General features: G+C 35.2%; 2 protein-coding genes across 5 annotated transcripts in view; both read right to left on the reverse strand.

Moving 5' to 3' along the window:
* The window catches only part of LOC136030116 (uncharacterized), a 92,462-nt gene extending 90,030 nt beyond the window's left edge, over positions 1-2,432 (reverse strand). The window contains exon 1 of one of the 2 annotated variants that reach the window (XM_065708794.1): positions 2,295-2,432. In XM_065708794.1, coding sequence (XP_065564866.1) covers positions 2,295-2,306 — 12 coding nt within the window. In that variant the 5' untranslated portion in view covers positions 2,307-2,432. The remainder of the gene's footprint in view (positions 1-2,294) is intronic. The other variant, XM_065708795.1, reaches the window with a different exon arrangement.
* A 5,404-nt stretch (positions 2,433-7,836) lies between these two features.
* The window catches only part of LOC136030118 (uncharacterized), a 31,572-nt gene continuing 25,930 nt past the window's right edge, over positions 7,837-13,478 (reverse strand). For all 3 annotated transcript variants that reach the window (XM_065708802.1, XM_065708800.1, XM_065708801.1), the window contains exon 4: positions 7,837-7,946. In XM_065708802.1, the coding sequence (XP_065564874.1) occupies positions 7,866-7,946 (81 nt within the window). In that variant the 3' untranslated portion in view covers positions 7,837-7,865. The remainder of the gene's footprint in view (positions 7,947-13,478) is intronic.

Below are 13,478 nucleotides of genomic sequence, written 5' to 3' on the forward strand. Positions count from 1 at the left end.
TATATAGTATGTATAGTTAAAAGGGATTCAAAAATTTGTTAATTTTCACCAGAATTCCAGCAAGGTATAACAACGTAGTATTTTGACTGCAATTTATTTATAAAATTTTCTATTAGATAATGTCATTTCCTCGAAATTTTTCTTGAAAAACTTAAAGAGACTCTTAACTAAAACATCCGTCAGGTCCATAGTTCAACGAGTCTTTGTGGGGATCATACCCATTCCTAGGGGGGAGGGCAACCGTGTCAGATGCCCAAGGGCCTGCAGATGGGGTGCTGGGGGATCCAAGGCCAGTGGATTGCCCACTTTGATTAAGTTTTCATTCCGATTCGGCTGTTTTTACTTATCATTGTTAGTGTCATTGTTTACTGTCATTGTTAGTCTTTATCATTGTTAGTGCCGCAGTTGGGGGAAGGTTTCTGGGGTTCTTGCTCCTAAAAATCTCGATGGGTTATCAGTTTGATAGACCTTTTTTGTGAAATGGTTTTTTTCATCTGTAGTCCGACAGAGTAATTCAAGTAAGTACTTATGGTGTATTTTATTTGGTTGTCATATCACGCAAGTTTATCAGTTTGTATTCTATCTTACTATTATTCTATCTATATAGTATGTATAGTTAAAAGGGATTCAAAAATTTGTTAATTTTCACCAGAATTCCAGCAAGGTATAACAACGTAGTATTTTGACTGCAATTTATTTATAAAATTTTCTATTAGATAATGTCATTTCCTCGAAATTTTTCTTGAAAAACTTAAAGAGACTCTTAACTATAACATCCGTCAGGTCCATAGTTCAACGAGTCTTTGTGGGGATCATACCCATTCCTAGGGGGGAGGGCAACCGTGTCAGATGCCCAAGGGCCGGCAGATGGGGTGCTGGGGGATCCAAGGCCAGTGGATTGCCCACTTTGATCAAGTTTTCATTCCGATTCGGCTGTTTTTACTTATATCTGAGCCGGGAGAGGAGGGCTGTATTTATTTTTTCCACAGGCACCACCAACCCTAGGATCGGCACTGGTGGGGATTAGTACACATTATAATCACTGTATGTTTATTTCATTGTGACTAAATCTTATCTTACCTCAACAATGTGTATAGTAAGTAACAACAATTATTTATGAGCTCTTTGAAATAAACTAAGCAATTTCAACCTTCCAATAACTTTCGAGTCCTAAAAATGGCACTAGAGCTCGCAATTTTCGTTCAGATCAGAACCTTACGAAATCCTACGACTACTGATTCAACTTGATCACACCTGACGAGAGTAAGTAAAAAAAAAAATAAACGCTCACTCACTCTACGAAATGCATGAAATTTTACCTTTTCACGGTTAAGGGCTTGAAAATTATGTTAGGGGGCTGATGAAAAGCCAAAACTTCGTGGCAGAATCTTCATTGAGATCCATCAATTTCTTCAGCAGATTGGGGGGGGGGCATTTTCCATTTTTATGAAACTATATAAAATAAATTATTATATTAAGTTTGATGAGCCTCTTGACAATTAATAAGTTTTTATAATTGAAGTTAGCATAAAAAGAAGGTTCTATTTTCGAATCAAAAACTTCCGTTTTTAAAGCTTTGTCAATTTTTACAAACTTGAAAAAAAAAAAACTAAAAAGATAAGTGTAGGCCTATTTAAAAATCTCCTACTTTGGAGTTTTCAGAATTCCCATATAGCTTTATGTTGTTTTTTAGATTATTTTTTTTAGGGGGAGAGTGTATTTTCATAACCATTCTAATGTATATTAGTTACAATATACAAAAAAAAACAAAATACTTACAGAAAATACTCACAACGAAGATTTGCTTATAATGAATGAGGGCATTTTAGTTAGGCGTAGACTTAATAATAGAACGATACAATTAGGCCTCATAGATTGTAAGAATGAAACAGTTTTTGCAGCGTATACATTTATCTAGAATCTTTGTATTTCTGTGAATTTCACGGACAACTTATTTAGTTTTTACCTATAGAGCATACTTTCTTAAAGTTCCATTGCAACTCTCTTTTTCCCATTAATTCAGGAGCATTGGATTAAGAAAATATGCTCTGAAGGTAAAAAAACTAATTTTTTCAACTAAAAGTAGGGAGCAACAACCAAACTTAAACGAACAGGAACTTTTCACAGGGACACGAGGCTACCCCTCCCCAATTCCATACTCTTTACATTAAATTTTTATAATTCTTCAAGAATACTTTTCATCCTGATTCAACGCCTCTTGTGTTCGAGCCGTCATTCTTAAAGAACTGGGGCAAAAAGCCACGTTAGACTAAAACATTTGAAAAATGATTAACCTCATTCGACATTACTGCATTGCTTCTTAAATACGAAACTCATCCACGCACTTCCTTTCACGCCGCACACCCAAAAGAAGAAAAATAATATTCCTATTAGATTTATGCTATACACCGGACCATCTTTGTTCGTCTACTGTTTTTAATTTCCTTGCGCTGTTGGACCGAGTTTCTAGGAAGTCTTGACAGCCGTCTCTCGAATAGTATTTTCTCTGCAAATAAGAAAATCCTTGGAAAAGGCTGTTCTATGTTATAGTGATCTTGCGGTAGAAAATCTGGAAGGAGTTCGTTTAGAAAATGGCCTAACAGCTTCATTATTCTAATTTTGGTTAAAGAATTGACAGCTATGGATCGTAAAATGCATTGCATGGCTTTTACGATTTCTGCCGCGAAACATTACCATGAAATTAAATCGAACCATGAGATGAGACAGGGGGAAATCAGAAATTAGGACAATTGGAAGTTCGTTTCTTTTTTTTCTAACGTGTCTCTACTAAATATATATATCGTTAGTACCGCAGCAGGGAGAATTTCTGGGGTTCTGGCCCCTAAAAACTTCACATTTTTACTCCCCTCTCCCTTACGAATGCAAGTTCAACTAGTATGGAATCCTTAGTAGAGCACTACTTACCACCTTTGGATCCCTGAAAAAACTTGAATTTTAGCTTAATGTTTTTATTTTCTTAACGTTTCACCAAGAATTGATCATTAACCACAGCATTATTAAGGAAAGTTTAGATGTGAGGCTAAGCTTTGTATAATGGGCTATCAATTTGACAGACTTTTTTGTAACATGGGCTTTTTTACTTCTGGTCTGACAGAGTAATTCAAGTAAATACTTAGGATGTATTTTATTGGGTTGTCATATCAAATAAGTTTATTAATTTGTATATCATTTTATCTGGTAAATATTCTATCTTCCTATTATTTTATCTATATAGTATATATAGTTAAAAGGGTCTCATAAATTTGTTAATTTTCACCAGAATTCCAACAAGGTATAGCAACGTAGTCTTTTGAATCTAACTTACTAATAAAACTTTCCTTTTACATAGATTAGAGTCGTTTCCTCGAAATTTTTCTTGAAAAGGCTAAAAACACTCTTTATTAAAATACCCTTCGGATCCAAAGTTTAAAGAGTCTTTGTGGGGATCAGATCCATTCCTAGGATGGAGTGGCAACCGTATCAGCTGCTCTGGGCCTGCAGAGAGGAGGAGCCACGGTTGGCGGATTCCCCACTTTCATCATGTTTTCGCTTATATTCAGTTGTTTTTGTTATATTTGATTCGGGAGAGGGGCGCTGTTATTAATTTTTTCCCCGGCACCACTATTCCTAGGAACAGCTATGATGGGGATTAGTACACATTATAATTAATGTATGTTTATTTCATTGTGAAAATCTTATCTTACCTTAACAGTGTATAATAAGCAAGAACAATTATTTATGAGCCCATCGAAATAAAATAAGCAATTTTAGCCCTCCAGTGACTTTCAACTCCTGAAAATTGTACTAAAGCTCGCAATTTCGGTTCGAATGAGATTTTTACAAAATCTTACGACCACAGATTCAACATGATGATACCTGACAAGAGCACTAAAAATAAACAAATGAACGCATATTCATTCTACAAAATATATGAAATTTCCCCTTTTCATGGTTAAGGGCTTGAAAATTCAGTTAGGGGGCTAATGAAAAGCCAAAACTTCGTGGCAAAATCAAACAGTTCGTGGTAACGAACTACAGTAAGGAGCGAGCCGACTCAATAGTAACCGAAACTCTAAGAAACGGAATTGCTGATTTTAAATATATAAGTTTCATCAAATTTAGTCTTGCCCATCAAAAGTTACGAGCTTGAGACAATTTGCCTCGTTTTCGAAAAAAGGGGGAAACACCCCAAAAGCCATAGAATCTTTATGAATATCACACCGTCAGATTCAGCGTATCAGAGAACCCTACTGTAGAAGTTTCAAGCTCCTATCTGCAAAAATGCAGAATTTTGTATTCTTTGCCAGAAGAAAAATCACAGATGCGTGTTTATTTGTTTATATGCATTTTTTTTCCGGGGGGTGATCGTATCAATCCAGTGGTCCTAGAATGTCGTGAGAGGGTTCATTCTAACAGAAATTAGAAGTTCTAGTTTCCTTTTTAAGTGGCCACAACAATTGGAGGGAAACTAGGCCCCTTCCCACGCTGACTTTTCCCAAAGTCATCGGATCAAAATTTCAAGATAGCTTTTTTGTTCAGAATAGTAAAAAAAAAATCTAATAACTATGTATTTAAGGATGACTTAATCCCGACAGTTCCCGGAGGAAGTGCTGCAAGTTATGAACTTTGCCAATTGTTTGCATATAGTATTGGTTACTGGGAAGTATACAGACGTTTTCAGGAAGGATTTTTTTCTGGTGGTGGGGAGATGGCTACGTGAGAGGATCTTTCCTTGGTGGAAGAGAATTTCAATGAAGGTGGCGCTGGATTCTCCAGCATTATTTAAAAAAAATGATGAAAAATTAAATTAAAAAACAAGCTTTTTTCAACTAAAAGTAAGGCGTAACATTAAAACTTATAACAAAGAAAAATTATCATGTAAATGAGGGGGTTCGTTTCCTCCTCAATACCACCCTCTTTACGCAAAAGTATTCTTAATGATTTCAAACGAGCTATTTATTCTAATTAAATTGCCTTTGTGATGTAGGGGTCATTCTTAAAGAATTGGAACAAAATTCAAACTTTAGTTTAAACAGCGAGGTATTGACGGGGGGGGGGACAACCCCCTCATATACGTAATAAAAACATGCAGATATAGAAGTTTATTGCGTAAGTTGATCGAAAGAGCTATTTATTCTAATTAAATTGCCTTTGTGATGTAGTGGTCATTCTTAAAGAATTGGAACAAAATTCAAACTTTAGTGTAAACAGCGAGGTATTGACCAGGGGGAAACCCCCCTCATATACGTAATAAAAACTTGCAGATATAGAAGTTTATTGCGTAAGTTGATTAATAAGTAATATGTTATTATTACTAACAAAAAACGCTCTTAAAATAAAATTAAAAGTTCTAGTGACCTTTATAAGTACCCAAAAAATTGGAGGGAAAATATGCCCCCTCCCCGCCCCCTTTTTCTCAACATCATCCGATCATAATCTTTGAGAAAGCCATTTACCCCCCAAAAAAAGTAAAATTGATATGCAAATTTCGTTTTAATTATTTATGTACGGTTAGCCAAAATATAAGCTGCATCAATTTAAAAACATTCAGAATTTAAATAGAAAAAAAAACAAGTTTCTTCAACTGAAAGTAAGCAGCTACATTAAAACTTAGAACGAACAGATATTATTCCGCATATGAAAGGGGCTTTTCCCTTCTCAATGCCCCGCTCTTTGCGCTTAAGTTTGACTCTTTCTCACAACTCAACTTTTAAAAACAATAAAAGAAACTTTATCGTAAGGAGCGAGGCGTTGAGGAGATATTATGAAGGGGGAGGGGGTGATTTTATAGGTAGGGTGGTGATGACATACCTCAAAGAGTGTATTTTAATACCCAAATATCCTGACTTTCATTGAGCAGATTCTTTTCTCAACATTCATTATATCTTTTTTTTAAATAGCTTCATTAATAGAAAATTTAATTTTACTAAATATAATACAAATCAGTTTAGTTAAGTCAGGCTTAAAAATAAATTTAAGAAAAGTTTTCTTTAATAAGAAGGGATGTACCACCCTGCAGCAGCATTATTCAGGCTTATCCTAAATGAATGAGACGAGATAACAAATCATACGTTCCCCCTTCCCACTTGTAGGTTTATCTGAAGGCTCATGGAGAGTTAGATAATTTGAGCATCAAAATGCGCTATTTCAGGCATCTATTCCTTCCTCCACTCGCACAATGAACTCCCCCCCCATAGTAGTTGACGAACAATTATACACCACTAAACACACCTTTCATGACAAATCAAGTGAACCATTTTAGTTCAATCAATCATAAGGATACATGTCCATATTGGCCATTGATCTTGTATGGACTATGTGACTTTTCAGGAACGTATGCATTACCATTCGGCATCATTTCCTTTGCAACTGGGAATCTCAATATATATTATTTTAGTACCTTCAAATCAATTGACTATTTCAGAATTTTCAACCTATAGTCACTTGGTCGTACATTGGTCGGTACCACAAAATGCCAAAAGCGCCGCTCTCCCATAGCAAAATCTTTTGGTCAGTTAAAAAGGGCACTAGAATTTTTAATTTCTGTTCAATTGAGGCCTTTCACGATTTTCTACAACCATTTCTCTTATAAGATCACCACTAGAAAAAAAAACAAATTAACAACATCTGTGATCTTTCTTCTGGAAAAAAAAAAGCAAAATTCAACATTTTTGTAGATAGGTGTTGAAACCTCTATAGTATTGTTCTGTGATATGCTGAATTTAATGGTGAAATTTTTATCGGGATTATTTTCCTTTTTGGCGATGTTTCAACTCCACTTTTTCAAAAATCAGACAAATTTTCTCAGGCTAGTAGCTTTTGATGGGTTGACTAATATTGATCTTAATGCATTTTATCTATCTGGAATCAGCATAAAATTTAACATTTCTGATGCATTAACTGTCGTCGAAATTGTGCATTAAAATTTTCGGTTACTATTGGCTCGAATCGCTGCTTAATTACACTTCTTTCCCACGAAATATTTGACTTACTTGTTGAAATATGCCAAAAACTTATTCTTCGTGAATTTAGGGCTATATGCCCACTCCCCCCCTAAAAAAATTGTGAAGTGATCTTTGACAGATTAGCATCTGGGAGCCTAAACTACCTCTTATCTCCTTAAAAACTCAAGTTTTCTAAAATGCTGTAATAACTATTATAATGAACCAACTATCAATTCTAAGAATCCCAGTTCCATGTTCCAGAGGTGAAATTTTTTGAATATCCAATTGAATTTTTCCTATCCTAAGATGCCAACTTTATAATTTGTCATCTCCGAAAATGTTTTCTGCAGAAAGTTTCTTGGAACGAGGCTCATTTTAAGGATATAGCAACAGTCTTCATCTTCTTGTTCGGATTGTATACGCACGATCTCATTATTAAAATCATATTCGGGGCTCTGCCACAGGTTACTGCACCAACGATCAAACTCCAGGTCCCTCCACCTACCAATTAGACACCAATCCAACTGTGCTTCCACAAAACTTACAGTAAAAGTGAATCTTTGTGAGATTTTTTCTATATAACTAAGGCTCTCTGAATAGCTGGCTTAAATTCTGAAATAAAAAGTTGAAGTAAATTTAAACTTTGGTGCTGGCTCTAGCCAATATTAAAATTTAACTAAATCGAAGTATGAATAGGTTCGATTTTAGCTACATTTCAGAGTTAGATAAATCCCATTGCAGAGAATTAGTCTTTTAAGACATAAAAAGTAGATTTGATTCGTTTTTGTATCATGGCATTCAATTATGAGGAAAATGTTTTAAAAGAGGTAACAAAAAAAATCTACAGCAAACAAATGATAATAGCCTGAAATAAGTCGTTTGAGATTGTCAATGAGATTTGTATATTCGGGAAAATTGATATTAAAAGCAGGAAACAGCATTGAAATAGCAGCGAAGTATTCTTGAATTCGTGTGACGAACATCAATTCCACTAGACTCATCCTGCAAAAAAGTAAAATGGGATTATAGGTGTAAGACTGCAACAGCAATTAGAGTGTCTAAACAAATAAAAAAAAAGTCATAAATGTAGATCTTAAAAGTTCAGTCTCAGTCTCAAGACCATTTTTACCGATATTTGTGCTTTGAAAAAGAATTAATTTCCATTGCGTTGCGTATAATCTGGATTAAATGGACACTTCTATGGTTTTGAAAATGAATATCATCATATAAGATGTGGAATAAAACATTTGGACTGACTTGAATTTACTAACCGAGGATGCCAAAGTATAGTAGTGAATAAAGCGGGTTCCACGGATCATAGGGTCAGCCATCCATTCCTAATTACAACTGCTACCATGGGCCTGTCCCCTTAAACATCAGTTGATTTTATATCGTTTCACATCTTCATAGCAGAAGATGTGTCAAAGTTTAAGCGGTTTTACCTTGCGAGAGCCAAATTCAGGGACTTTCTGCTGTGGCCCATGTGGATTATCTAAGTAAAAAACGATAAGAGGGGGTTTTCACTTAGTATTTTCATATGAAGACCACACTGACGGACGTGTAACGGAGAACACTCACATCACACAATAGAAAAATTAACGTAACACTTCTAAGGAAACTGACAAGAATGTTAGAAGTGTGTTTCAAAAAGTCATACGAAACTCAGAAGTTCATTAGACAGTTTCCAAAAGATACACCGAAAGAAATATCTTCTGGACTGGCTAAAGAAAATTTACTCACAAAAATAGTTACAACTGAAGATGAAGACATAAAACAAAAGAGTCAATCATGAGCACAACTTCAAACTGGTTCATGATATGTGTGGTAAGGACCAACTATTCAAAATTTTGTTAAGGCTATTGTGAGCGAAATATGCCCTTCATTGTCACTAGAATTTAATCCCAAGCTACAGCGATCGTTGGTGTCTATAAGGCCTGATTGAAAATTTAGAGAACTGTGAAGCAAAACTAGAGGTAAAAATTGGTGATACGGATAAGAAAAACAGCTTGAAATACTTATTTTTAACGGTATTGAGCCACAGCTGGGTGGTGAAGGTCAGATACAAGACCTAAATAGGCTATGGAAATTCCGTTGGAAAATCGGACTTTTAGTTTTAGTGTTATATTTAAGCCACCAAGTGCACCATTTGACAAGTTTGTTGAAGGATTTATATCTTGCTGTAAAATTAAATATATGTAGTCAAGGGGATTTTAGTCTTGATTTGTTAAACATGCACGGACTAAATTTAGATTTTTTAAGCCTTATGATGTCAAGTGATTAGTATTTGATCATCAGTATTCCAACAAGAATCACGGATCATATGGGAATGCTGATAATGTTTTGGTCTCTTGAACGATCATAGATAAAGCGTGTTTGCTATTTTATGATCAGCTCAGCTTCTGACCATCTTTCAAATGTGCTACATTTAAACTTCTAACTAAAGAAAAATAATAGACAGAAAAAGATACTAGTACTTGAACTGAAGCCAGTTAACTACAGAAATTTTTATGAAAAAAAAATTATTAGCTGCAATTTTCAAGAAGAAACAAGAAACCCCGATTTTTATGAATACGTAATTTTAAAAAACGAGGAAGGAATTACTTTATAACGAAATTTTCAGCACTCAGCAGGGATGTGTAACATTGTTAACAGTATCAAGTCATAGTAAAAGAATAGATGGAACGAGCTGCCTTAACAGTTATGACTTTTGGACAAAATTGGATGCCCTCTATGTCTTTTGTTTTAGTTTAACACACCAGAAAACATACCCCAAAGGTCTAACGTAATACTCCGAGTTTTTCCTGGAACAGCCTTTTGACGATCTAGATACACATAGCTTATTTTGATATAGTTTTATATCCCCATCAGCTTTCCCCGAAAATTTTAGGAGATATTGCTGAGATATTGCACCTGTGCCATTTTGACAAACTGGATGCACTTAAACTCTTCTGAATTAGTTCAATAGTAATAGTAAAAGCAGTAGTAGTAGTAGTAGTTGAGCAGTAGTAGTGATAGTATTAAACTTGTATTGCTGCTAGCTCTTTATGAAAACCGGCAGGCATATATTGCGTTTTGGTTTTTTTCAACATACAACCAAAGTTCCGCTGAAGTATTCCACTTAAATACATTTCGCATTACCGATACATTGTAATTACGTCCTTTTAACACCCATACTTAATTAAACACCCCCGCCAACGTGCCTTGAAAGCTTCAACTTATTACCTCTATCCATTTCAAAAATATCGCAAGTATGCCTTTATGACAAACCTGAATGAATGTAGCGTTTTAATTTAGTGTAAAATTTCCAGTAATATGCTCTAAGAACTCAAACATAGCACCCCTAGCTCTTAATGGGATATTGTAAATACGTCCTTTTCATACTCTGGATATACATATGACAGTCCCTTTTCATTTAGTTTTATAACACCGAAACTTTCCCTGAAAGACAAAACCTGATAATTTATCCTATTCCTAAGACTTTGTGTCTAAGAACTAATGTCTATGCCATTTTACAACCGGGATGCAATTAAGCCCTTTTTATTATAGTTCAATAGTCATATGAACAGTGTTAGCAGTAGTAGTAATAGCTACAGCTTCAAAATTTTCAACTTAATACCCTCAGCGGTTCTTGTGATATTGCTGATACGCCCTACTGACAACTAGCACGCACATTGTCCCTCTGATTTCGTCTTATACTAACATAACCTTTTCCTTAAAGTGTCTATTTTGTACCATATTTCAGTCCGAATATGTCCCTCCTATGTCGACTTAACAACCTAGATGCACTTAATGATTTGGATTTAGCTCAATAGCAGCATCTGTAGTAGTAAAATCACCAGAAAAAGTAGTAGTAACATAAGGAGCCCTAAAACCTTCAGCTTAATATCCTGTGGCTTTACTGGGATATTGCATAGTGTGTTCTAATTTAGTTCAATATCTCCTTCAAAATACCTTGAAAACTTCAAGTTAACACTCTAAGCCGTTCCTTAGATATTGACCATACGCCCTTTTGACAACTTGCGTGCCCATAGTGAGTTTTGATTTAGTTCAACACCAGCCTCATCTTTCACTAAAAATTTCAACTTAATACCCTTAGCATTAGCGGTAGTACTAGTGGTGGTAGTAATAAAAGTAATAGTAATAGTAATGGTAATAGTAATGGTAGTGATCTAGTAAACTAAATAATAGTAATGGTAGTGATAGCAGTAGTAGTATTAGCAGTGGTAGCATTCACATAATGCCTTTTTTTAGTTCAACATCCCCTCAACATGTTCTGGTAGTTTTAACTTAATAGTTTAAGCCTTTTCTGAAATATCTGTGGTGCAACCTTTTGATAACCTACATGTACATAGTGCGTTTTGATTTATCGAATATCATCCTCTACAATCCCCAAAAATCTACAATCCTTACCATAATTCAACTTAGCAGTACAGGTAAAAGTACCAAAACTACAACTGGTACTACTAGTAGTAGTAGTAGCATGCACAGTGCCTTTTTATTAGTTCAACATCCCCTAAAGTTTTCACCTTAATACCCTTAGCTTTAGGAGCATTAGTAATAGAAGTAGTAGTAGTAGTAGTAGTAGTTGTAGTTGTAGCGTCCCTGAAAGCTCCAACTTAATATCCTGACCCATTTCTGAGATAAGCCCTTTTAAAAGCCTGCGTTCATTAACTGTTTTTTGATTCAGTTCAATACTCCCCTAAAAATTTCTGAAAACTTCACCTGAATGCCCTTGGCCTTTTTGGATCTCAAGGGTCAACCCTGCCACCCTTTACCCGATAACAAATACAAACAATGGGCGAATTAACTTACATCCCCTTCTGCAAGGGATGTGGGAAATATGTCACCCCCAGAGGCATAGTTATTTAACCTTTCAACTATACTGAACAAAATGACCGTCTAAATATTTTAATCGGATGTCTTTGGGGACAATAGGGGCATGGGGGATTAGCTACCCTCCAATCACTTCTGGCTCTTAAAAGGGACGCTAAAACATGTTTTTTTTTTCAATCGAATGAGCTCCCTCCAAAGTTTCTACAACAATTCCTTCTATGTAAACTGCCTATGTGAAAAAGAAATAAAAAAAAAAAAACAACAACGATAATACATAGAGCCCACTTCGTTCTTTACTTAGGCCGCTCTATTACGCCGCCTTTAATAATGATTTCAATTTTTCATAGTTTAATTTGTATTTTTTTTTTTTTTTTTTTTTTTTTTTTAGTGTACTCCTTTTTTGTTTTGTTTTTTCCTTCTCTATTATTTTCGTTGAATTGATAATATAGGTTGGAATGAAGGATATCCAACTGGTCACTTTTTCAAGCATTTTTTCTGCCTTAGTGCGGACTCATTGTTACATTGAGTTTTGTTTATATTAATAAGTTATCCTAATTGACTTGAAAATTTCGCAAACGGTTTCCTGTTTTCAGAACAGTTTGTATTGAAAGATTCCTAATAATGTTATAAAATAGAAATCCCTAATGTTATAAAATAAAGTTTGAGCACGACAAGTAAACACTTAACAATGGTGTTAATTTCCAGAAATGTTAGTATTTAAAAGTTTGTGAGCAAACAATGACACAAATTAGGCTGAATTTACGGTATAAACAGCTAAAAACAAACCACCGTATTGGTCTAAAATCTCCGAAATCAAGTTCAACTTCAACCAAAATTTGCAATCCAGAACCTAAGAGTTTGTGTTTACCATATGTTCATTTCTCAGCCTCCCCTAGAGGCTAGAGTGTCATTTGCGCTTTACAAAAAAAAAAAATCTCATTTAGAAGAAGAAACACTGTTTCTTCTTTCATCAATGAAGTTTAAAAAATCCAGAAAGCCTCTTAAAATTCTGGGAAAATTTTGTTTTTCTAGTATAATTGTAACAAGGTGTGCAGAAAACATCTAGCTTTGCTACTACTGCAACTACTACTACTACTACTAGCAACTCACCACAGCAGCAAGCCGCCTGAGACAAACACAGCTACGCACGCTCCACCTCCATCCCAATCTATTGCATCCCATTACTACTACAACGATCATTCATAAACGTATGCCAAGAGTGCTCCCAAAACGACTACTTCTGCCATGACAATTCCTGCAACGAGAATTTATACCACGACTAGTCCAATCACTGTTTCTGCCACTACTACTAAACCAACCAGGACTGCTCAAACGAAAGCTTTTGCTTCAACAGCTATTTTTAGCACTACTCCTGATCCAACACCAACTACTATAACTACTTTGTCCGCGACTGTTGATAATACTTATATGTGACTATTTCTGTCACCCTTACTTAAGCCCTGACTACTCCCAAAGCGACTGAACCAACCGCGATTATTCCGACCAAGTCTATTTCAACCATGATTTTTCCGACGACAGCTACTCCAGCGACCACTTTGACCTTTACTAATAAATTTCTGATACTAACCAGCATCGTCTACCATTTACAGTAAAGAGGTTAATTAACCTGGTCCCCAAATAGCATAAAGAATGTATCGAACCTCCTCTCTATGAGTTTTATCTGGCCGCAGCTCAAGAAAA

This window comes from Artemia franciscana, chromosome 8, assembly GCF_032884065.1.
Source record: "Artemia franciscana chromosome 8, ASM3288406v1, whole genome shotgun sequence".
NCBI lineage: Eukaryota > Metazoa > Arthropoda > Branchiopoda > Anostraca > Artemiidae > Artemia > Artemia franciscana.